General features: G+C 41.7%; 2 protein-coding genes across 2 annotated transcripts in view; one reads left to right on the forward strand and one right to left on the reverse strand.

Moving 5' to 3' along the window:
* Positions 1-2,914: 2,914 nt before the first annotated feature.
* Positions 2,915-12,729, forward strand: LOC308361654 (adrenodoxin-like). Its single transcript, XM_080834072.1, has 4 exons — positions 2,915-3,551; positions 6,485-6,609; positions 10,657-10,786; positions 12,167-12,729. The coding sequence occupies exons 1-4, from the start codon at positions 3,382-3,384 to the stop codon at positions 12,270-12,272; spliced, it is 531 nt and encodes a 176-aa protein (XP_080690198.1). The 5' UTR covers positions 2,915-3,381; the 3' UTR covers positions 12,273-12,729.
* Positions 12,730-18,573: 5,844 nt separating this feature from the next.
* The window catches only part of LOC308362626 (rho GTPase-activating protein 20-like), a gene marked incomplete at both ends in the record, with an annotated part of 20,280 nt that continues 12,551 nt past the window's right edge, over positions 18,574-26,302 (reverse strand). The window contains 10 exons of the mRNA XM_080835357.1: positions 18,574-20,333; positions 20,478-20,592; positions 21,872-22,061; positions 22,378-22,493; positions 24,238-24,402; positions 24,633-24,814; positions 25,041-25,220; positions 25,504-25,570; positions 26,058-26,135; positions 26,233-26,302. The exon at positions 26,233-26,302 is cut by the window's right edge and continues 15 nt beyond it. Of these exons, the coding sequence (XP_080691483.1) occupies positions 18,574-20,333; positions 20,478-20,592; positions 21,872-22,061; positions 22,378-22,493; positions 24,238-24,402; positions 24,633-24,814; positions 25,041-25,220; positions 25,504-25,570; positions 26,058-26,135; positions 26,233-26,302 (2,923 nt within the window). The remainder of the gene's footprint in view (positions 20,334-20,477; positions 20,593-21,871; positions 22,062-22,377; positions 22,494-24,237; positions 24,403-24,632; positions 24,815-25,040; positions 25,221-25,503; positions 25,571-26,057; positions 26,136-26,232) is intronic.

The raw sequence follows: 26,302 nt of genomic DNA on the forward strand, positions 1-26,302 counted from the left end.
CTCCATAACTGTATTCCTCAGTCTATGGAATTTCAGATAGGTATCAGTATCAGTGTAAGATTGATTGTTACGTATTGCATGATGGGTTTGTGACCGACACTCACAGTTAGGGGAGGTTCTGAACCGGCGGTGTGTAGGACGACCAGGGCCTACTGATGTACAGGCTTGTATGTAGTAGTTGTACTCTTTGTTCTCCGTCAGACTGTTCAATGTGATGGTCTTCCTGTGTGGCTTGTCTACTGAAATGGTGTAGGCTGAAGACATAACATGGCAAAGCCAACAGAATATTTTTTTGGTTGTTTGCCAACCCTGCTTGCGAAATGTCAACTTGTGCATGAAGAGGAACTGCTTTTATCTGACCAATAATCGCACACTGCCACTTACAGACACTCTTTTCTAAGCACTCCTTTCACTTAAAAAAACAGTGAACTGGCAATCACAATGACTTGCAAAGTCAGGGTTCTGGAACTTACTATGGTTCTGGTTGCTCCCATCCTGCACAGTCACAAGGTAACCTGTGATAAAACCAGGGTGCAGGGGATGATCTTCTGGAAAAGTCCATGTAATTATTGCAGAGGAAGATTAGCCTGGATACCAGCCCAAACCCCGCCCACAAATTTTTTTGTCAGGGAGATTTGGTCTGGCTCTGGGCTAATTGGGAGAGAGTTTCATCGGTAGGATGAAACCGGACCAATCAAATTGTCAGGGTGGGCTTTATACGTTGATGGACAGATACCAACGCTTGAGTTGAATTAACCGGTAGATTCGAACTCCGACCAAGATGGCCGCGTCTCGGGTGCTTAGTGGGGAATATTTTATGTGAATTAAGCTATCTACACGACTTTTTAATGTCTACATTGACTCGGTTAGTTGTGCATGTGCAACACGAATGTTGCAGAGTATTTTTTGTCTTAACTAAAGCTCTCTAGACCATTATTGTTAGATCATTGCTAACGTGTACACAAAAAACCCATTGAAACTAACTGTAGCTTGTAGCCTTAATGCTTATTAATTAACGTGAGCAGGCATATCTCAACAGACATTGACAGCGCATTCATTTTGAAAGAGGAACAGAGAAACGCGATCAAGGCATTTGTTGATTGAAAAGATGTTTTTGCCGTCCTTCCTACGGGATCAGGTAAAAGTTTAATCTATCAGATGGTAATAGGCTACTACGTTGCTCTGATTGGTTCTATGTATCCAATTCAGCGAATAGGCATTTTCTTTCCTGGTTCGTTGAAACACGCCCCATAATCACAGCCCAAAGGTTCGGTATCAGACTCATATTCTGAATAGAATCATGAGTATGACATCGTCAGGCTAGAGGAAGATGTCACCACTGGAGAATCTTGTATTTTTGTGAACTGCGTAGGTGCTGTAAAGAAATTAAATATTGCCAAAGATAACTTTCTAGTTCGATTTTCAGGACACTACAAAGCCCTAGTAGCCTCACTACAGTAAACTTAGTAGCAACTAGTTTGGTCGAGATGACCATCGCATGGTCCCAAACTCAAACTTGGACATTGATAGTTTTCAAACAACAACATGACGTTTCCATTTCGGCCATGTTATTGAGCAATTTTTGTGACTGTGGTCTGATGCAACATGTGCTGCGCTAGGCAGTGCATAAGACAGGAAAGGTGCCTCTTCCTGTCAACGCTCACTCTCTTCTTGTAAGTAGCCAACGTGTGTCTCAATTAGGTGGTGTCCATTCCTTCTGCAACCGAACACGTTGAAGGTGTATCTGCGTCCACTGATAAAAGCTCCTAGTAAACAGAAGTGGTTTGATATTAGCCTCTCCTACACATACACTGAGAGAAAACTTCACTGTTACGAAGGATGGAGATATCACCTGATCTGGGTGATAAGGAGGTGTTACTTTGGTGCACTGTTTCCCAACGAAGGTTGCTAGGGTTGCAAGGCAGTACTTCAGTCCCATTCTGACACCACTCTATTGTATACCCACATGTAGCACTGGCATCCTTTGATTTGATATTCTTTTGTTCTGATCATTATCCTGCTGTGGTTGAAACTTACTGTCCTCCATGTTAGAATAACACTGCGACCGCTTGGAAGTGCTTGTATGCTCCTCCAGATGTCTACACGTACCAAGGGATCTGATGAAGGCCAAGAGTAGAACTGGGTTTGTTAAGTCCAAGGTTCAAGGTTGACACATAATGCTGGTGAAATGATCCAATTTAGCTGAACTTACATGTGGTGAAGAGCTGTGGGTCAGACCACTTCCCCCATCTTTTCCCAGAAACTGCACAGCTAACTTTGGCCTGTGTGGTTCGCGCTCATTGGTGTTTCTATGGTAACGGAGGGGCCGCGTGGGTCTTTGCCCTCCCGGAAACAGGAAACGGAAAACCATATAGACATATAAACGTTCATTCATGTCTATGGCAAGCACACATGCAGAAAAACACACGAATCAAATTACTCCATAACAAGACTATAATGCTTGTGAGTCAAGTTTATTCACACAAATATTTACGCTACTTTGCATATAAAAATATAGGTAGGAATGGATTGAGCATTCCGCTCAACAGCGCCATCTGGTGGGGCACTGCCCACTGATCTCAAAAATAAGTTTCTTTTTGAGATCAGTGGGCACTGCCCCACCTGCCCCTAATGTAGAAACGCCACTGACGATACATAAAGTGAAGGTATTACAGAGGTCCCAAAATTAGAGATAGGCCTACGGTGTGTGAACTTTCCTGTCACTGTGGCTTTTGCCTTGCATGTGTGTACTGTGCAAATCAGTGGTGCACGTACACGCCTAGTTTACGTAAACTTCTTGAGTGAACTGATGTCCAATCCAGTTTCTAAAGGAAAAAGGGGATTTGCCAGCACTGTCTAAATGACGCCCCCTGCGTTTGTCATAGGCTAACGTAAAAGCCAGCATGGGCACTCTATGTTGACAGATATTGATCGAACTTATGTGATATACCTAACGGAAGTTTGAGGTGGCCTTTAACAGAGTTACTTCACCTACTTTTTAGGAACGTCTGTGCAATTTTGTTTCGGACATTACGGTCGCTGGTCCATTCCATGTTGTACTGCTGTCATAGTGTTATGTAACAAGGTACTGAAACGGCACGAAAGTTAAGCAACTATTATTCGTTGAAACCGTTTGGAAGGAAGATTGGTGTAACGTTGAAACAGCTTGTTTGCGAGCAGAGGTTAGGGTAATTAGGTAATAGAACAGTCAGTGTCACAGCTACACTAGCGACACTAGCGATACTAACGTTCACGCAGTAGGTTAGTTAGGCAAGCAGGTATATAACGTTAACGCAGAACCGCTATCGTTAGCAAGTTTGAAAGGCCGTATACGCAGAGTTGGAGGATAGCAAGCTAAAGAGCTAAGTTATCCACCCAGACATGTCTTTTGTGTCGGCTTATAAGCGATTATTAACGTTAACTGTATCACAACGTTCGGCATTCTGCAGATGTGTCACGGCTAACATTTCTTCAAGAAGTCCTCTCGCGTGTGTACAAACTCAGGCTCTCCGTCGAGGAATATGTTCCAGTCAAGTCACCCAACCTTTGAGGTAAGCCAAAGAATGCGGGTAGTTGGCTTGACTGGATCTTTTTTGTACAACTTTTCATCAACTGGAGTATATGGTTACACAATGTTGTTTAGCAGCGTAGCAATTTGGCTCACTTTAGCCGGATGACCAGCTGGCTTGCTAGCAATGTGACAACTCGACCTTGTCCATTTCATAACCAATGTCCTTCCATATCACGAGGGAATGGTATCTTAACAGTACATTTAATTGTTGCTACATTTAAAGCTGTGAAATCCCAAACGTTAACCACAATTTCCAAATACCCTCCGCCTGGAGCATACGTGAATTATAGCTAACTTCCTTATAGTAAGCTAGCCGGGTTCAGGCAGAGAATTCAGGTATTTAAATTGAAACGATTGGGTAACAGTGGTAGTGTGCCTTGTTAATATTATACTCATCCATCTCTCAAATTATCTAATGTTATAGATAAGGCGTAAGATCAGTGACGTTAAAGTTCCGCTGTTGATGTGTTACAATGTCTCTGTGTGGAAAAATATTGGGTAGTCTGGCTAACTATCTCGAACGTTGTCTTATTTCCGCCCCTTCCGTAATTTTCATATTTATTGCAAACATCAATCCCCAACTCTGTTTTTAGTTTTGGTGAACGGCTGAAAGTTAAATAATGGAAAAATGATATAGAATTCATAAGCCTCCGATAACTTTTAACTTTAATTAAAATGTTTAATTTGAATAAAATGACCTTTGTTACTCTTACTTACTCCACCTTCTCTTATGACCCTTGGTTACCTTTTACCTCTGTTCATGTTGTGTAGATTGTGTACCTAACGACGCGTTCTATTTGCATATGAGGCCTAAAGTATGTACTACACAAAGATAATATGGCCCTGTATTTGGTGTTGAATACCATTCTTTGAAGTCCTACATTATATATTCATTGCGCCGTGCCCCATCAAAGTGGTTTCCGTGATCAGAGTGTGATCAGGCAGGGGTTTGTATCCTCTGATAGCAGCCAGATAATGTTGCGCATGGTAGTAGTGAACTCTTGGTCTGATTTTTAAAGATATGTCTGTGTTTTAGAAAGGTACAAATCACTCTGGACAAGAATGTTTTATCATAGTTGGTTTATCAGCCTGATTCGCACAGCCTTGTTAGGAATAGGATATGCTCATAATGTGCCATGCTATGTCATGCAAAGTGCATTGTTCGCTGCAGTTTTCATAGACTTTGCACATTATTTACCCTCAAGGTATTGCCATGCCTTTTGTGTTCAAGGCCATGTCTCATAGTACATCATTGGCTATCTGCCAGTTAGATAAGGGGTTTGTAACCTTTAATATGTAAATGACATGCTCAGTAATAGAGAAGATGCAGATAAAAGGAACAGGGAAATTTACCAGCATATTTGCAAAACTTACTAAGCCTTATTTTGTACCACTCACTGAGAATGTTATTATGTCAATGCAGTGTTATCTATACACGACTCTGGGGAAAGATTGTTGATATTATGTGCTCAACAGGCAATCAAATTACACCTCTCCCTTCTGTGCTCCCGAAACAACTCTGTTTGTTCAATATAGCATATAACCCTGTCTGTTAGCAGACTATTTCTTGCCTTTTCCTGTAGCTTAAAGGGATAGTTCGGTTTTTAAGACATGAAGTTGTATGGCATCTACATCACCAGTGTAATGCAATCCATGCTGATTTACCTTCGACAGCGTCCTGTGAGCAGAGTTCTCGTCCAGTTTTGGTCAAACCGAAAGTAGTCCGGCAGGTTTCTAGACCCAGGAAAATAAAACGTTTCTCTTCCCAAAACATTATGTGTTCAAAAGAGTGATATATTTGCATCCCAAAACCGTTGTAGTGGAAAAAGTCACACCTCGTTATCACTTGGCCCTATTTTCAATACGCTCGATAATGCAATCTCACAGCTAGAGTCTTCCTCTTTGATTCGCGAAAGTTGATTCGCGAAAGTTTGATTCACCAAAGTTGCCTGAGAGAAACGTCCATCACAGGAAAACGATGAAAACTGAGACAACATTTGATAAAATTGACATAAAGCATCCTTTTCCTGTGATGGACGTTTCTCTCAGGCAACTTTGGTGAATCAAACTTTCGCGAATCAACTCAAGGTAGACTCTAGCTGTTAGATTTCATTATCGAGCGTATTGAAAATAGGGCCAAGTGATAACGAGGTGTGACTTTTTCCACTACAACGGTTTTGGGATGCAAATATATCACTCTTTTGAACACATAATGTTTTGGGAAGAGAAACGTTTTATTTTCCTGGGTCTAGAAACCTGCCGGACTACTTTCGGTTTGACCAAAACTGGACGAGAACTCTGCTCACAGGACGCTGTCGAAGGTAAGTCAGCGTGGATTGCATTACACTGGTGATGTAGATGCCATACAACTTCATGTCTTAAAAACCGAACTATCCCTTTAACCTACAGGCTCCAGCAACAGAGAGGTCATGGGATCGATTAACATGGACCGCATGTTCAGTAGCATGACAAAAACTATTTTGTCTATCTGAGCTGCGGTCCAACAACTATAGGTGTTCTTAATGGTCAGTTGGAAATGACTCGCAGCTTATCAAATCAGATTTGTATCTGCCATCAGATATGTGCAGTTGATGTGCAGGTTTAAATAGTGTTTCAGTATAGCTTGTTTGAATGGTGCTTTCTTTTGTGAACCATTTCGACAACCAAATAATGGAGAATTTCAGATACCATGTGACTTAACTTCACCAGCCTGTGGCAAAAAACAGGTTCAATGTCTGTATATTTCTTTTATATTCGAATTGTATATGTGAACAGGTATGGTGATGCTAGATAGCAGCACCATTAAACACTACTTTAACGGGTAACAGGTGGTTATGTCAAAGAGTGAATTTTGTTCCAATATACCAGGGGATATTTAATAATGGGTATTTTACTGGTTCTCTTTTTTGACAGGTCAGAAAATAAGGTTACAGTAAACTTCGTCAATCGAGATGGAGAGAAGATTACAGTCAAGGCAAACCCTGGAGATACCTTACTGGATGTAGTCATTGACCAAGACCTGGACTTTGATGGATTTGGTGAGCTGAATTAGTCTGTTTGTTTCCTTGCTCTTCTCTCCCCTGGTTGGATATTAACACTGATCAGAGATGCACTGATTGCAGTTTTTACTTGGCCGATTCCGATCTCCGTAAGTTATTTTTTTTAATTCACGATTCTGATTTTGGAAGATTCTGATGTCCTTTCTTTCTAGGAACTATAATTGACGGCATATGCATTTCGTTAATGGGAAACCAATCGTATGTTTATAATACAATTCTACTTTAAAAAAATAAACTGACTATTAAATAACCTCCAAAACTGCACCAGGTTCGAAGTTATTCTTTCACTCTCTCTCAAACCAATCGCAAAATAAAAAAGAGCTCAGAGCTTTTTTGTACAAAGAAAATTCATTGCAGTATATCCTACATACATAATGTCATTTCCATTACCTTTTAAAATGCACCATATTAAAGGACCTTGATCTTTTTCTCCCTGTATTGTTATTCCTAGGCTTCTTCTTCTTCTTCTTATTCTTGTTACCTTTTTCTGCGATTAATTCAGCCCGAACCGCTTAACGTAGAAACTTCATTCAAACTTTGTCGCGTAGGTCTTGTAAACGACACTTATGCTATGCATTTTTCACTTTTCTAAACTTTATACTTTTTAAGATATTAAAGAAAAACGAATATAAATGTCTCCCATTGACTTACATTGGGCCATTATGACATCATAATAGGGTCTTTAAACTGGCTTGCACCTGTGCTTTACTGACAGCTGCGCCAAATCAAAGGAACCGCTTCTCTCTCTGTCCCTCTCAATTTAACTGTAACTAGGAACATTAAGACACCATCCATTCTCAATTTTTTTTCTCTCCATCTCTCCATCTTTCTCTCTCAGTCTACTTTCTCTCACACTCAATCTCTCTTCTTCACTCCATTTTTATCTCCTTTTTCAATATTTTCACTCTCTTTTTCTCTTTCACTCTTCTTTCCTTCTTCCACTCATCTTTCCTTCTTCCACTCTTCTTTCCTTCTTTCACTCTTCTTTCCTTTCTTCACTCTTCTTTCTTTTCTTCTTTCCTTCTTTCACTCTTCTTTCCTTCATCCTCTCTTCTCTCCTTTCTTCACTCTTCTATCCTTTCTTCTTTTCTTCTTCCACTCTTCTTTCCTTCTTTCACTCTTCTTTCTTTTCTTCTTCCTTTCCTAACTTTTGCATTTCATGCACTGGTATTTCCTTCAGGAAATGCATTTTCTAGTTTTTTTTGTCATCTTAAAATAAAAAAAAGTGCACCAGGTTACAGACCGATGGAAATCTGATAATATCAAGTCAAATGAGATCAGTCTTATAATAAGAGATAAGTATAAAGTGTATTGGTCCTCTTCAGAAGGATCAGAAACACAAAGTGAACAGCAAGCAGTCTGTGAGAATTGGATGAATTCTCTCACAGGCAGTGTCTATTTAACAGGCGTACAGAGATAAGTAGAACAGGGAGTATCACTGTTCCAATACATTGTATTCTCAAAGACAATGTTTTTTCTTTTTTTCAATCACTCCAGTTCTCCTCAATTACACATGCGTGCTTTACACAATATCAATTGCAATTCACATAATTTCTTATACAAAACCAACCTCCAACTAAAAAGGTTGATTGGGCAGTTTTCTTCATGAAGTAGTTGTTGTTATGCCGGTAGAGTTTGTTCATACTTTAAAGAGATCACAAAATCAAAGTGCTGTATACAGTAGCAAAGTATCCATGATGTAAAATTTTCAGGGCTCATATCATCTCACCGTTTTTTTTTTTTTTTTTTTACTTTTATTTTTGCAAAGCGTAGGCAAGAAAAGGAATATACTTTATCTCAGTTCACTTTTGGCTACAACAACTTTTGGCTATTACAGCTAAAATAAGCCTTTAGCTTTTCTATTAATTAACCTTAAATTAATAAATTGTCTAAACATACACAATTGGAAATCATTTTTTGATATTGTATTCATGTGGTTGTCTTTTGTCTTTTTGCAAAGTTTCATATTAACCTAATGGCAGGAAGTAGGCCCATTGGGTGCTAGGCATTCATTTGAATTTACACATCACAAAGTTCACGATTGGGTGCGACATGAACCATCACGTTTGTCTGGGAATTCCCCGCCCCTTCACTGCATTTCATTTGCTCAGTTAGTCTGGCCAACTCCTCAATGGAGGTCCACTTCACTCACGTAATTGGACATGCCTTTAACCAATCAGACCAAAGATACTATACAACGATACAACGATCGGTAATAAAGCAAACACATCTTTTTTCTGTATGAATTGTTCCAGAGCAGGTTTCTGTTATATTTTCAAAGAAAACTTGCCTTTGAAATCATCCAAGACAGCCGCGAGAGCAGTATATAGTTTACTGTGCTTTTCTCTTAAGTTTCGCTTTTGTTACGGTAGACGTGGTTATTTTAAATCCGCCAATGGCGCGCCAGGTAGCCAAAAGCCAGTTTGTGATTGGCTCCAAGGATTCTGGAAATCTTGAAGTGAACTGCTATCCTAAGTTTGCCAGACCCCCTTCAGAGGCTAAATCAAATTGGCCGGAGAAGAGGGGCGGGACTTCCCAGACTACCATCACGTGGCACATGCATACAGCCGCGGAAAAAATTAAGAGACCACTTCAAAATTATCAGTTTCTCTGGTTTTACTATTTATTGGTATGTGTTAAAGTAAAATGTACATTTTTGTTTTATTCTATAACCTACTGGCAACATTCCTACCAAATTTCAAATAAAAATATTGTCATTTAGATCATTTATTTGCAGAAAAATGACAATTGGTCAAAATAGCAAAAAATATGCAGTGTCTTCAGATCTCGAATAATGCAAAGAAAACAAGCTCATATTCATTTTTAAACTACACAATACTAATGCTTTAACTTAGGAAGAGTTCAGAAATCAATATTTGGTGGAATAACCTTGATTTAAAATCACAACTTTCATGTGTCTTGGCATGCTCTCCACCAGTCTTTCACATTGCCGTTGGGTGACTTTATGCTACTCCTGGCGCAAGAATTCAAGCAGCTCGGCTTCTTTTCATGGCTTGTGACCATCCATCTTCCTCTTGATCACATTTCAGAGTTTTTTTTTTGGGATTCAGGTCTCGAAATTGGGCTGGCCATGACAGGGTCCTGATCTGGTGATACTCCATCCACACCTTTACTGGCCTGGCTGTGTGGCATGGAGCATTGCCCTGCTGGAAAAAACACTTCTCAGAGCAAAAGGAAGCAAGTTTTTCTTCCGGGACAACGTTGTACTTTGCCTGGCTGAGGTTTGTAAAAGACCATAAGGATTGAACCAAAGCGGACTGGAGGGTCTCCTAGTTCGTCTTCTCTGATGAGTCCAATTTTCAGCTTTGCCCAACACATGGTCGTCTGATGGTTAGACGGAGACCTGGAGAGGCCTACAAGCCACATAGTCTTGCACCTACTGTGAAATTGGACTCATCAGAGAAGACGAACTAGGAGACCCTCCAGTCGGCTTTGGTTCAATCCTTATGGTCTTTTACAAACCTCAGCCAGGCAAAGTACAACGTTGTCCCGGAAGAAAAACTTGCTTCCTTTTGCTCTGACAATGTTCCCCAACTCTGAGAAGTGTTTTTTCCAGCAGGGCAATGCTCCATGCCACACAGCCAGGCCAGTAAAGGTGTGGATGGAGTATCACCAGATCAGGACCCTGTCATGGCCAGCCCAATTTCGAGACCTGAATCCCAAAAAAAAAACTCTGAAATGTGATCAAGAGGAAGATGGATGGTCACAAGCCATGAAAAGAAGCCGAGCTGCTTGAATCAACCAGTCATGGCCGATTGATCGTGTATCTGGAAACTGAGGTTTATGTCCTATGTTATGCAGTCTTCATCTGTTTTTCTATTTCTTTTGATTGCCTGTAATGACCTAACCAGCACTTAATCAAACAAAAAAAATCAGTACTTAGTCAGCATCAGGTGCAACAGCCACTCCCTTTGGTACCAGTCGGCTTGTTGTGGGCTGCGAATGACAAGGCATAGGCTGTGCCATGACCCATTAAAACCTGCGTCTTCTCTCTGGCACCATTAGGAGCCTGTGAGGGGACCCTGGCCTGCTCCACCTGCCATCTTGTTTTTGATGAGGAGGTGTTCAAGCAGCTGGGGCCAGTAACTGATGAGGAGATGGACATGCTGGACCTTGCTTATGGCCTAACTGACACGTGAGTAGCATCCATGTCTTGTTTAACACAGAGTTTGGCAGGTTTATGTGTGTGTGGGGGCGGAAGAACCTTTGCAGCATTGTCAGCATGCCTGCATCCACCCTGCAGACACAACTTCATGCCTCATTTGGAGCAAAGATAACCCACCACATGCATCTCGCATCACATCACAGAACCAGTACCCTTTTTTTGCCATTGGACTTACGCAATATCACGAGAGCGAGTGAGAGTAGGGTTGGTAAAAGATATCCTTTACCATCCAGACGTCAGCGATGGCAAGCGATAAAAATACGGTCACTCTGCAGCCAAGCTGCTCCGAGCCTATTTGTTCACGACGTTAACTTGTCCACTCACCTATGCTCACATTACAATCCCTGTACTCCTATTGCTCCATTTCTTAACTGGAAGACTGAAAAATGCAACGTTGTAAAATCGCTGCTTGCCTATCTGCTCTCTTGCTTAGAATGAATGGACTGTTGTGAGTGATTACTAGTGGTGAAGAGTCGGAGTGAGGTTGTTCCAGGAGATCCTCACTCATGGAATGCCTCTTGTCCAATCACAAATTAATAAATCGTTCGACCGGATCTAACTGTTCTATAAAACCCACTAAGCCATTCCAGACTTATCTCACTCTGGGAAAGTCACTCTTATCACTCACCCTTTTTTCATCACATGATCTGTGAGTCACTCCTGCGGGGTGGTGAGGGTGAGGTGTCCCTGGTGCTGCTGTGCGATGTCAAGCACAGTAGGATTAGCTGAAGAACACTGGGTTCTCAGCAGGACAGTGGGATAAGGCCATGGCGTTCTCACCCTGCCATGAGAGTATGTCATTGTAACAAATACAGGATCTGCTTGCTACCATTAGATGTAGCACTTTTTAAATGTAATTTTGAAGTAAAGTGTAGGAGTTATTTATCAGTGCAATGTTGCTTTGATTAAGTTCCAACCTGTTTGTTTGTTCTAAGGTCCTTTCTTATTTGCTGTAGTGTTTTCTCTGTGTCATGTCACTTACTGTCTCAAAGTGTGTGTGTGTGTGTGTGTAGCTTGCTACTCGGATAGATTACTGTTAGAGGAATGATGAACAAGGGTTTCCAAATGTTTGTAACACTGCATAGTGTACTCATTTCATTCCAAGACAGTTGTAAAACAACACTGTTACCATGATCGTTGTAGCAATTTAATAATTCAGATTCATTTATTCAAAAATTAGTTTTGTGCTGTATTTGCATGTAGTTAAGTTTTTAAAACAGCATAATTCAAATTAAGTTCACCCCCTTTATTTAGGCCACTGCATTTCTTTAATTGCGCGCTCTCTCGCTCTCTCTCTCTCTCTCTCTCTCTCTCTCTCTCTCTCTCTCTCTCTCTCTCTCTCTCTCTCAGGTCCCGTCTGGGTTGCCAGATCTGCCTAACAAAGGCGCTAGATGGCATGACTGCACGGGTGCCGGAGAGTGTGGCTGATATCAGACAGTCTGATGGTTCTGCCTAGGGTCTTCCATCCCCTGCTGTTCATCCTGTGTAACTGCAATCTGACAGCAGCAAACAACTGTGCATCATGAACAGAACTGATGGAAAGGCATTGCACCAGATTTGTGTAGAGTCTACATATGTGTGTGTGTTGCCGTACCATACTGACTTCTGTCCAGTGAGTTGAGGCATAAACAGCATCATGTGATCGGTAACATTTTAATCCAAATTGAAATGTAGTTCCTGACATGCCAATCATTGATTTGCATTAAGGGATGTGAATGTTTCAAACTTAAACCAACCAACTTTTTAATGTATTATATATCCATTAGGTGATTTCAGTATACTGCAATAGGATATTATCTTAAACACTAGCCAAGTATCATATCTTTCTTCAAATTAAACATTTTAATATTCATTTCTATAATGTATTATAGTATCATATTTTCAAATATATTGAAATAAATGGACAGTCATTGTTGTTACTCTTGCCTCTTTTTAAAAAATACAGTACACAGTATATATTTAATCAACCATACTGTATTCTTTATTAAGAAGATGTGACTCACCTCCAGAGGACAAAGCAGGGAATGTGGTGCCCTAGTACAACATTAATCCTAAAACAGGAAGTGATGTGGGTGTTCTGGCAAAAATGTCAGAAACCTGGGGTGACCAAACAGATGACTTCTGCCTGGAGATGAAAGGTTAGCGGAGAACAGAGCCATCTTCACAGCAGGATTTAACTCGCATACTGCCGTAGCCACCTTAAGTCACCCAAACAGTGACTCTACGCTAAAGCCACCAAAACAGTGTCTCTCCGCCTCAACACAACACATTTCCATTCCAGGCAAGCAGAGGTTTCCCTTAGTTTGATCATCCAACACAAGTGGTTGAAAAACAATTGAAGCGTGCTGCAGGTTATGGAGTTGAGACAGGTGGAGGTTCTAGTTGGCTCTGAAGCCATTTATTGCTTTAATTTATTATTATTATTATATAAGGGTTTGTGGTACCAACTCTGGTGTCTCTCAAGGCCTCCCAAACTTGACAAGAAAGGAAATTGAAACTTATATCAATGAAATGTTTGACACCTGCAATACCTGTATCTACTAATGAATTACCTGAAGAGCAGTATGTGCACAATGTGTGTATGTATGGCTGGAATGCAAACTTGCACTCACATCCAGTCAAAGGAAAACCTATCCTCCACCACTGAGAGATGAGTGTTTTCTGCCCCCAGTCTCTAAGCCAGGAAAGGTCATTGCCACTTATTCTAACACTGACATGAAAGATGCGACAGCTCAGCATAAAGGGGGAAAAGTCACCTTTGAAGTGTGGACATCACAGTAATGCTTTATAAAGGTATGCAGGTTTACTAGTTTAGGCCCTTGAGGACACAGTGTTTACTATGGCAGAGAAAAAAAGTGACTTTTCTGATGTACAAAATGTACTTACAGAAGTACAACACAGTTTTGTTGCAATTAGCTTTAATTAAAAGCTTCCTCTGTTGTTAAAGGCAGTTCACTGACAGATAATACAATCAAGAACTCTTCTTTTTTTTGTGTTGCACTCACCTGTATTTTCCATTTTGAAATAGTCATGCTGACATCAAACAGCATTTCCTATAAATGTCAAGTGACCCGTTGAAAGCAGGGATGATACCACATGCAGAGATAACGAAAACATGAACTTGACATTTTGTTATGACTTGTTTTGCAATGGGTTTGAGGGAGAGAATGTTTCAAAAAAAGAGGGAATGCCAACATACATACACACATCCATACATGTAGACACACACACACGCACACACACATACACATACACATGCGCACACACACACACACACACACACACACAGACTGAGGCTGAAAATCTTTGCTGTCTTTAGACTTAGGCAGAGATGCAAAGAATCTCAATGGTGACCGAGGTGCAAATGGTTACGTAGACCGAGACGCATTCACCAAAACAACCCCTGCAGCACATAACTACAAGGATTATGCCTGAGCACATCCAGTGGATGTTTGTGCTCATCTCATTGGTTCAAACGTTCACTCGAATGACTCTGCCAAGAAAGAATTTGACAGGAATAATGGGTAGAATTTTAGACAGATTGGCTCTGGATGTCTGCGTGTGATTGGTTGTAATTTGTTGACAGTTTCAACATAGGCAAGGATGAATAGTCTTGTCCAAGTTCTTGTTCTTGCGTTGCTCATTGTGTTGCTCATTGCAGCCTTAGCTAAACTCACGTGGCTCTGATGCAGTTGTCACTTAAGACATTGATGAGCTGATTATGGCCTTAAAGGGGAAGTCAAGATTTGTACAGTGATATCTCTGTCCTCATTGGTCATTAATTGATTACTACCCCAATTTTTTTTTTTATGCCTCACCTCGTTTAAAAATAGAAGAAAACCTCTCTCACACTCTAACAACAGTAAATGAGAAACTACTCTACAGACATATAAAAGCAGAAATGGGAAATGTTTTGTTTGATTTGTTGAGCACCTACATTTATTGTGGTAACTATTGTGGTCTTGTTCACTTGTAAAGTTAACTGTTTTCTCTGGTTATACTCTACTCTGGTCATACCTTTGCCATTGTATACAAATTATATTTTTATATTTTTCTTCAACTTCTTCAAAATATTATACCATGAGATATCAGTATCATCTTAACTTCCCTATTCTGCTAAGAAAAAATAACACCTATTACCTTTGGGTCATTATGATCTGGGATTCAATTGATCCTATAGCTCACCTAAATATTTAAATACAGCTTTACAATTTGGCAAAGTGTTAAAATACTTCTCTAGATGTCAACCAAATATGTATTTTCAAAGTCAGCTGATTTTGTCGCTCTTTTATAAATGGGTGAAAGTGCTTGTGAACATAGGTAAAACTATGATTCAATCCTCCAAAATAACACTATTATTGTTTTTAGACAGTTTGGATTGATATTTATGAATATTGACATTCTAGCGGGTATTATGAGTGTGAGGAAAAAGGCTGACTAGTTTATAGCACACTGAGTGAGACAGAGCAGCTCATAAAGCTTGTTCTATATCATATTGACCCAAACACAATAGGCGTTACAGGTACACAGATAAAATCATTTGTGGGGATAATTTTAGGAAGCTAGATAGACAGGCATGGAGTTTCATCACGGAATAGTTTCATGTCACTATGACCCAAACACAATAGGAGAGTTAAGAATTTGTTTTCTGAAAACGCAATGATTCAATGCACTGATTGAACACTACCTCCACTACTTTAACACTACCTCCACTACCTTAACACTACCTCCAGCAATTAAGATGACAAGCCTGTGACTCCACACCACCAAAGAAAAGGAAATTACCACAGGAACTACTTCACACATGAAGAAAAAGGTGAAACTAAAGAAGCACTGTAACCAGGCAAAATGGTGAGTTTGGGAAGTGACAGAAATTAATTTATCGAATGAGGCTGATAATGAAAAGTGAAAATGATTTTATTTCAGTTGTAGATTTATGGTGCATGTTATTCATGGTTCCCCTGTGAAGTGCACAACAACGATGGAACTTCAATTATTTGGATTGTAGTGGTACTTCAATCAGGCACATTATCACAGTTCTTTACTCGTCAGAAAAGCCGATCATGTAAAATTGCACTTCATCACAAGTAGGATTGCAGTGATCATGTCACAAGTATGATTTTATTAGAATGATTGCAAATCATGTTCATATGAAATAAAAGTGTGAAATACACATTACAAATAGAAATGAACAGCTTTAAAAGCATATACTTTTTAAAACAGCAGCAATATTGTCATGTACAAGAATGCAAAAAAAAACAAAAAAAATCAACAACTACAAAATACTGTGTTAAGCATATAAACAGATACCAAGCTATACATGCTAACATTTATTTAGGATTTGCTATAATTATAATCAAAGCCCTATATAAAAATACTTAATGTTACTATTATGTTGGCAGCAATAATACTTAACATTTTAACATAATAGAAGGAAAAATACACTGCATTTAATAATATTAACAGCAGAAACTGAACATAGCAATAAACTGTACACTCACACCTCACCTCCAACTTTCAGACTCTAGCGTGTACCTATACTTTAGACTTTATACATAACCCTCCATCTCTCCCAGAAAGCACATATTCACAAAAAACTCCTGCGCACACATACAAACACATAACACATCATGCTCATGTCATAAATCTCTTCTACTTATTTGGCCTAAGCTGATTTTCTTTTGAAAGCTGTCCTGAAAGCTGTTCAGTTCAATCAAGCCAAGTTTATAAGAGGCTATTCATAGGTTGCTTAAGACGTCTTACATTTGAGCCTGTCACCCCTGCATATTGTTTCAAAGTCTCATTGCAGACACTCTTTTTCTCATGTGGTATTACTGTTGTTATGTCCACTTAATTTACACACATTGTGGCAATGTATAGTCAAGTGCAAACAATGTCAACATACTGCAATATATAAATGCTTACCATACAAAGCATGGCAAAGTCAAGCACTTTGTCGCTGTGCTACTGTACATACTCCATATGTAAGGGGTAATGTATTGTCCGGTGGTCAATATCGGAAAAAGAAAAATACCTCGAAAATACCTATTTTTAATGATTTTGTTGCCGTTTCGTGATTCGAGGAAAATTGTTTTCAAGCAAATAGAACTTCAAAGTTTCAGGTGTTGCGTAGCAACCCATTACTTGCTGACTTCAAGTAACAATGGCTATGTCAATACTTCAAACACTGATTTTCAGGGGGTAGGGCGTTCACACTGACATATCCAGCAGAATTCAGGGCACTGAAAGTACCCGGATTGCACACTGCAAACGGTAAAAGAATGCAGTCTGAAACGATGGACACTTCTCGCCCTAAACGGGCGGCACCCTGGCTACGCAGCGCAGGATGAGGAGCTATTTTGGCTGCCTTTCAGTTTGAAAAGTTGGCTGACTGACGCCTCGCAAATTACTTTGACCATTATTGCTGGTTACAAAAACTATACTATAACTATGTTATCGGACAGTGTCTATTTCTCGGTAACTTTGGAAAAATCGAGGCGAGGCAACGGCAAAAAAATTACATTTACATACAAAACTCGGCCGTCATCGGAGTTTGGTCCTCCATCTTTGTTTAAAATTTTCAGTTGATCGGAGGGAGCTGGTGCACAGATTTATGGTTAAAAGGCTGGCACAATTGCGTCTGTCAGTATTCCATTTGAGATGACACTAATCAGCGACAGAACACACTACAGATGTGAGTGCTTAGTGTGCACTACGCACTGTATTGCAGTGTACTTCTTAAAATACTTGTTTTGAGGCAAAGCCATTGACTTTCCGTTACGTTAAATGACCGGATTACCTGCAGAATGATATGAAAGATGTGAATTATAAGCACAAAACCCCTTTGCCAATGGCGCGGTCCTTCTCTTTTTGCAGCAGTGAATATCCAAAACATTACAGACCTGCAAACATTGGGGTGGCTCATTTTGGAACATTCTGAAGAGCCATATAATCACACTGAATTGTGCCCAGGTGTCAGATATAGAGAGAGAACTAGTTAAACATAGTTAACCACAAATACTCTTATCTAATAAACCAGTATCAGATGCTGTAAGGCTCAGACTCAATAAGTAATTGATTAATTTAAAACTATACATTTAATAGGATTCTCTAATAAAGCCACATCTGAGTGTTACATCACCTATGGTGGAATAAGCAGGAAAAGAGGTATTGCTTTTTATTACTGTTAAACCAACAGTATGCAGGTTTATACTTTTGAGGTATGTTTTTGTTGGTAGCTAGTTTTTGTTTCATCCCCGTAATCAATTTTCATTGTATATGGTCATGTGAAGCACAGATAAATGTATATGTTATTCCATCTAGCCACCAAAACAATTCACTTTGTATTTTTTTATGATCCAGAAAACCCTAAAACCGAGTAAAAATGTATACATAAATATTTCACCAAAATACACCAGTTAGCAAGCTAGCTAGCTATCTTTTATCCATGCCAGCTGTGCTGTAGTTGGTGTTTGCAAGGCAAGTCTGCTTTTAGCTAGTTAACTTGCTACTTAGAGAAAATACTGCTGCTTTAAAACAGATTACAAGCTACCTTACAGGTGCTGTAGCATGCACTGACTTGTCTCACATGGACTTTAAGTGGCTACAGAGATTTAGGTGCAGGGAAAAGGTAAACAGAAAGAAACAAATCCAGATCCAGTGAGCCGCTCTTGTGAAGCGAAAAGGCCATATCCTACCATGCCCCAAAAGTCAAGTACTCAAGGGCCTTGGTCAGACAGATGACTCCACAGAAACGTTCAGACATAAGACTCCTCAGCAAAAAGCAACTGGTCAAAGTCCTCCAACCTGGGATCGCTGCATCTTCGATTCCATTCTCTCTTACCTTGAACAATGGCCAGGGCCACCTCCTGGCTCTTCTTTAAGGAGCTGTGTGGGTCCTCATGGGAGTGCAATGAGAAGTAGTCCCTAACAGCCTTTGTGGCTGTAGGGGAGAGGCAGAACCTGGCCTCCGTGTACTCTCTACTGGGCTCCACATCAGATATCCTCAGACCGGGACTTTGGGGTGCGTCTTGGTCTGTGGCCTGCCTAAGAGCTTGCCTGTGGAGCCTGTCCAGACCTATGGTGGACTCCTGATCCAGGCCCAAACTGACTGCTATTGGTTCGGAGGCACGGCGAGTGGGGTTGGGATGAACCTTTTCCACTGTAGGGGTGATTGAGTGAGATTTGCGTCGGTGCAAAGCTAAATTGCGAGCACTCTGAATGTAGAAGATGGCCTGAGGAAGAGCCGGATTGTCACCTCCCGAGACTTGGCTCTTTGGGGCAGGCCTCCTTGCTGTGCGGCCTGGAGGAAGGGGAGTGGTAGCAGAAGCTTTTGGAAGAGAGCAAGCCTGCTGATGGAGTTCTCTCAGCTCTCTCACTGTAAGTGGCTTGTCAGTGGGGGAGTACAACATGCTCTTGCAGTGCTGAGCCTGAAGCACCGCCTGCTGGTAGGATGGGGGACTACCGGATGTCCTTTCTGTGACAGGTTCAGCTGATTCCTGGGTTCTCCTTTCCCTCTCTTGGCTGACCTTAGCCAAGCCGTCTGATGAGCCTTCCTGCAAATATGCATCTTCCATGCTCTCAAGCTGACGTGAGAGAGAGAGTCGGCGGTCCCTCTTAAGCCAAGAGTTGGGGTGTAGCCCATGGCTGCCCTTCAGGTGGCTCCAGTCAAAGGGGTCCTTAGGAGGGGACTCTCGTGGTGATGGGGTCAGTGGCCCAGAGGAGAAAAGTGACACCTGGGTCGGGGAGCGTGGAGAGATATGTCCCATCGAACACGGGGAGACATTCCCTGACATCTTCAAGGGGACCCCTAGTGGAAGAGAGGACGGGGCATAGTCGGCAGAGTGCTGGGAAAAAGCGCTGTCCAGGGAGCTCATGGAGGAGCGAGTCGGGGAGGCCGTGGGGGAGTACAGACTGGAGCAACTGGCATCCAAGTGTAGCGAAGGAGGCTTTTTGGTTGTCTCCTTCCATCTCTGTGTATTCCCGCTCCCAGTCCGATCTGATGGGGCACACTCACGTTCCAGTGTGTTTGGCTTGTCCAACCGAAGGATGCTCAGGTGTTTGGTGAACACCTCATTGACCTCACTGTCCGGGGCGCTGTCTGTAGCGTCGTCGTAACTGCCTTTGCGGTCTGTGTGGCGTTCCAGACACCGGAGCAGGGAGGAGGTGGAACTACGGATTGAGGGTTCGGAGCAACGTCGCAAGCGACAGTAACCTGGCAGAACAGGTACTTCGGAAGGACATCGGGTTTGGGAGGAGGATGGTCGAGAGACCTGGGGTACCCTTGAGGGAGGGGTTGGAGGTGGATGGAGGAGAGTCATTGGGAGAGGCGATTCGGGGTCTGTGTCCATCTGATCCAGATCACAGTCGCTCAGGGTGATGACAGAATCACGACTCCGGCTGTCTGGCTGGGGTAATGGATGTTGGATGGCCGGGAAAGGTGATCCCAAGTCATCATTTTCCAGTTCATTTTCCAGACTGTCATAAGAGGAATCAGTCATCTGATATGAGGAAAGATCTGCACACGGAAAGAGAAAGTGGGGGAGAGGTGTTTTGAACACTAATAGATCAACATAAGAGAGTATATTAAGCAACATCAAAGTGTTTTTCATTCTAGTGTGTGGTAAACTCTTTCCATATGGTCTAAGAGGCGTTTGTTTACCAGATCCGAGGTCGATGTGGCTGCACCTCTGTGGGAATCCACTGAACAGTGACATGACATCCTCTCTCATCACAGTGTTGCAGTGTTCGATCATCAGACGCACCAACTCACACACCTGCCAACAGTGTTAGTGCATCAAGTGTTAATGGGACCAGGGCAAGCTTATTCAGAACTAGTTAATTTATGTAATGACACACTAGAGTGTAAATAATAAATAGATCCGGTCTTGCTAATTTCACGTATTTGTACACAATCAAAGGGCCAAAAAAGTGCTTTCCAAGAGGTCTGTTTTCTGAAAACCTTTTGGTATTTTCCCAGCAGAAAATAAACCAATAGAGTTCCACAATTGGATACATGCTGGTCAAAAGGATGACGCTAGCCCCAGATGCTTGGGAAGTTTTCCCAGTCATCACAGTCCACTAACAGCAAACACGCCATTTATGGCAAAGCATCTGTGTCCGTTTCCTAAATGTTTACAAAATTACAAGATGTGTCCACACTCGAGATCATCCTCTTCAGAATGTCAAGGTCTCCATATGCCTTAAAAAGACGTTTCACAAAGCATCGTCCTTCATAGACCAACCAATAGTTCAAGTTACAAATTGTACACCAGAGATTTTCGTTCCGTTCCAGTCCCAGATTTTTTTAAAAAATTGGGACAGGATCACAATATCAGTCACACTATCTTAATTAGAACAGACCCGAAAACGAAACAGAAAGCACCATCCACAAATATGCATGCATGTACAAGAAGTTTAAGAACAGTAATTCAATTCATAAGAACAGTAATTCAAGGTGATACAAAAAGACAACAGAAGGACAAACAGTTCCTCATAGAGACTTAAGATTCAAAAACAAAACTCTAAATCATTCTTTTTGACTGAGTATAGCTTATAGTGCCAGAGGGGTTTGTCAGTATGCTGGTAGGATTTCCTCTGTGCCGCCTGTGGTGTGCTCTGCCATGGGGGTTGTTGCCGGAGATGTTGAAACCACACATTTTTCCGGCCCAAGTAGCAATGTACAGGCCGCCACATGCATATCTAAGAAAACAAACCACCAGCGAGCAGACAGCAGCACACTGTAGCGACACTGGGATGATGGTGAGAACGGGGGGCGACTGACCTCAGGAATCTGAAGGAAATGCTTAGAATATTTCCCAGTGAACCTCAGCTTCCACGACATGTGAGTGCTCATTTGAACAAGCCCCCCCCCCCGAAAAAAAAAACTAATTGTGAAGATCTTTACAGTAATATGACATTTGCTCGTACAATAGCCATGATTTCAGTGTGCACCTTAATACTCTACCCATAGTGCAGCCAGCATCAGACTGTGTTAGTGTGAATGAGAGCGTGTGTGTGTGTGTGTGTGTGTGTGTGTGTGTGTGTGTCTCTCACCTTCTTGGCTCCATCACCCTCCAACTCAGGGCTGCTGAGAGCAGGGCCAGAGAGCATGCTGGGAGCGATGCAGATGGCCAGGTTGAAGGCATTCATCTGGTTGTCCCGGGAGTGGAGGTGGACACGGTGCAGCACTGCCAGCACGTGACTCAGCAGCAGCGAATTATCACAGGGCAGACGGCCCACCAACCTGTCCCAATGGGCAGAGGGCAAAGGGCAAAGGTCAGAGGTTGGTACCTTTAGGCTCCAAAGTCAGGATGACTGACCAGCGAGGGCAGATTTTGAGATTAGGTATAACTGCCTTCTGCTCTTAGTGGCTCATTTGGTACACAGAGAGTAAATGTCATGGAGCACTGTACCAACTGGAATCTTTGCTATAGCTACATTCCTAGATAATAAAATAAAACATAAAAGGCCATTGTAATTCAGAGTGTTATGTGGCTTGAACTGCAATCACAGCAGTGATCTTCAGCGTGATGGATGGCATTGCTTGTTTGTCACTGTACCTCTGAATTGCTTCCAACTGGCTCTCCTCCCCCTCCATTGGCCCATCCATGGCACCCATCCATAGCTCGTACAGATCAGACGACAGCAGGCTGCCCGGAATGTTCCGCAGGAAGTCCTGAATCATAATGACACCCACCAGTCAAGGCACAGCAGCCACACAGCATGTCCTAGTCACTGATTAGCGAGCGGCTTTTGGGTGGATCGTGTACATTTTGTTGCTAAAAAAACCCTCCACTTCCACTCCACGCCATTCCACCACTACCAGTTTGAGCAGTGTTTACAACAAGGATAATGAATCCTGTGATGAAAGCACTCACCCCACCTGGCCTTCTAGTATGGCTAGCCTAATCTCACACTACTCAGAGACCATTACAATGTGGTCTATTTCCATGAACTGTGTACGTAAAATGGATCCAGTGAATATAATAAGTTCCAGTTTTCAACTGAGTTACAGGGCCAAAATCTAGACCTTGGCAGAGATTTAGTTTGAGGGCGTTTTTTCTATTTGGATTTCAAAAGTGGGCCAACCTCATGACACACTCAGGCAAGGATCAGCTTCTGGAAATGTGTCTCTGATTCAGTTGTAGTTTTTGCTTTGTTGAGAAGAAATTGGATGTGAAACAGGATTTGTGTCTGTTTTGTGTCATCCAGTCACACCAAATATGTGGTTGCAGTTAGCCTACTGCCATAAAGATGACGTGGCATATGGACTTGAAGTCGATTAATTTGCTGTGTAGGCCTATGCATACTCAAAAAGACACGTGTGTTCAGACACATACCTAAATGACCCCAAAGTGCTGTGTGTAATTCATCTAATAACAACATTGCATGTTTGAAACTTTCAATAAGCATGTCATCTCAAAGACACCAATGGAGAACTGGACACTCAACATTGTCATAAATCTTGTTGCTAGATGTTGCTAATTTCTTTGTTTCAGCCTTGCCTTTGTCTTTGTGTTCATTTCTCTGGCCTTGAAATAAGCTTCACCCTAAGATCCTTTTTATGAATATGACTCGTCCCCATTTGCAAAGTTTACTTTTGTTTGGGATGTTTTTTCTAGCGTGGCATTGTCTTGTGGAAGACTGCATGCCTACCAGTGACACCACATTCAGCGCATTCACTGTGGTGTGAAAGCATTCTATTGAACTCAAGATTGCCTTGGCAGATGAGCACTTCCCTAAATTAAATTGAAAAAGAGATTGGATCATCCTCAAAGCTCACATCACGACCAAAGGCCAAATACACATTTACCCTCTGATGAAATGGCTCTAAATGAGGCATGTCCTCTAATCTTAATAGCAGCCTTGATCTAGACCTCCAATCCATTATAGATCAAGAGCTAGCTTGTGGCAGTATGAATGCACTCACTTTTTGACTGATATTATACTTTAGATGTTGCATTTAGGCCCAACACTATCCCATATTAAAAATGTGTTCCAAATAGCATACCTGAGCTTCATAATAATAACATTGTTTTACAAAAGTAGTTTGCATCTAAAGCTACCTACCTACTTCTCACCAGTATTTCTTGTTTGTTTTTTGCATCTATACAGCACAAATATCTAACTATGTAAATTGTTAATTATATTGCTGTTTTTGCACTGTTAGGGATACATTCACATGTTGGACAGCAACAGTGAGGGAAAGGGGGCATGTCAAGTGTTTCACTGGAGGTTTTCACTGTAATTGCAATTTGATCCAGATGCCGTAAACAGACCCACAACAGACAGAAAACCTACAGATAATCTCAACTTTTAGCCGACAAAATTCAGAACCTGAAAATCAAAACAGTTTTAAAACCTGGAGCCAGAATTCAGTTCCTGGAGACAAAGTGGTGCTTGAGATACCAGATACTGACCTTTAGGACGGCGGCGATGACGAAGATGGACTCGTGTACCAGGGAGACATCTGGGGAGCCGGAGTCCAGTCTGTCCCTCAGGTCCCGGCACGCTTTGGCTCCGGCAGAGCGCCGGAAGATCCCTCTGGTGAAAGGAGCCTCCTGGTACAAGAACACCAGGATGTCCTGGACAGAGATATGAAGGCAAAAGCAAAAGAGAAAAGAAAGAAATGGAAAGACTTTTGAGAAATTCAACAATTTTAGAAAAGTACACTTCTGAGTACACTACAGTAGGCATTATTATTATTACACAGTTATTCTCAAGAATGTTCAGTACATATTCTAAAGATGTATCGCTTTAATTTCTTTTTCTTTTTCCGAGGGCCAATAAGGTGTAACAATATTGCTACATTTACCATGATTGGCCTTGGCAGAGCATCGTCATGGCACACTGCATTGAGTGGCAGGCCAAAGAGCTGCCCAGGAGCAGAGAAGACGGGGGTTGGGGGCGGGTCATCCAATTGGTTGGTCGAACCTTTCCAAAAAGCCCAGCTGATGAGGGAACGTCTCCTCTTGGTTGGCTTATGACCTGGCTCCACTAAAGAGGAGGACAGAGGAGGACAGAGACGGGTCAGACGGACGACAGATGGAGAAGAAAATAAATTCTCACTGGAAATTAACAAAAATGTTCAAAGATGCTCATGTGTTTTTTTTTTGGTGTATGGCTTTCAGTTACTCAAAAGCATCTTGAGAAAATGAAAGCGAATGGAAGTAAAGTGCATTACACCCACATAAAGTAATGGACACCAAACTAGTCCACTCACCCATGAAAGACTGGCCCACGACCACACGACTTGGCTTGAGGATGAATTGGCACTGGTTATCACTCTGAAGCTGGTCTAGGAACAGCTCCACCTGTGTCTCAGTGGGCGCGTTAGCATCTTTGGGGTCATCGAGGCAGGGTCTGAGATGGCTCATCTGGATGCTGAAGGGGAACTCGTGACCTGTGAGTGACCCCAGCGAGGTTGGGTTAGGAAGGGTATGGAAGTGAAAGGGATGCACCTGAAAAAATGTTTACTTTTTCATGCTAGCATTTCGGCTGAGGGGGTTAAGAAGTGTATGACACCCCTAGCACATCTTTTAAACTAAACCCTCCCACTGTAATCATACACCAGGCATGACTTCAAAAACGTTCTATGGATTCTATGAGTGTGAAACATGAGCCGTGAGAGTTGTGTGATCGTCTCTGCTTGGGTAGAGTATGAAGGGCACTGCCCGTGATCTTACCAATGAGAGGATAGGGGGCATTATCCCTCTTTGAGCTCACCCACAGCTGATAATCCTTCACATTACCCTGCAGGAACAACGTCGGGGACAGGTTTTAGCCTCATTTCTCCATTGTAATATTAATAACATAGATATAGACTTTAAATGTGAAGCTCCCAGAGTGTGACAGACAAGAACACAAACTACGTGTACTATATCTTTTATCTTTAATTGTTATTGGAAAATAGATAGATAGATATATTTATTTATTTTGTCTTTTCATAGAGTCACTTTTCACACAATATAAAACACTCAAAAGTTTGTAAAAACAAAGTTCAAAGTTCATTTATGCAAATGAGAATGAAATAATAACTAAAATAAAAGTCAAATGAACTACTATGAGGATGAAAAAAAAGCTTACCCAACAAGTCAAATACGCATGCTAAATACACTAATGAAAAACAGAGAGACTTTTTTTTGTTGTTGGTGAGAATAGTCTAGAGAACCAGTAGACCAGTCTCACAGCCACCGTCACGGCCAACCAGGCACGTGAGTGGCACACACATGGCACTCACCACAATGCCAAACTGCTGCAGGGCCAATCGGATGACCTCACTGGCACTGTCGCAGTTGCTAACAGCTAAGGTCTTGGCCTGAGGAGTGAAGGAGAGCAGAGCGAGTCCATGAAATGTGAACATGTGACCCCACATGCACTTCTGAAAAAAAAATGCTAACAGGAGGTGAGCTTACGTATGCACAGTTCCCGACGTCTTTTGCAAACACTTTCAGGGGGATCGTTTTTGGGTTGTCCTTCTCTTTC

This window comes from Sprattus sprattus, assembly GCF_963457725.1.
Source record: "Sprattus sprattus genome assembly, chromosome: 3".
NCBI classification, from domain to species: Eukaryota; Metazoa; Chordata; class Actinopteri; order Clupeiformes; family Clupeidae; genus Sprattus; species Sprattus sprattus.

Coding starts and splice junctions, on each gene's coding strand:
- LOC308361654 (XM_080834072.1), top strand. CDS start 3,382: ATGTCTTTTGTGTCGGCTTATAAGCGATTATTAACGTTAACTGTATCA. Junction 3,552..6,484: donor CAAGTCACCCAACCTTTGAG/GTAAGCCAAAGA, acceptor CTTTTTTGACAG/GTCAGAAAATAAGGTTACAG. Junction 6,610..10,656: donor CCTGGACTTTGATGGATTTG/GTGAGCTGAATT, acceptor TGGCACCATTAG/GAGCCTGTGAGGGGACCCTG.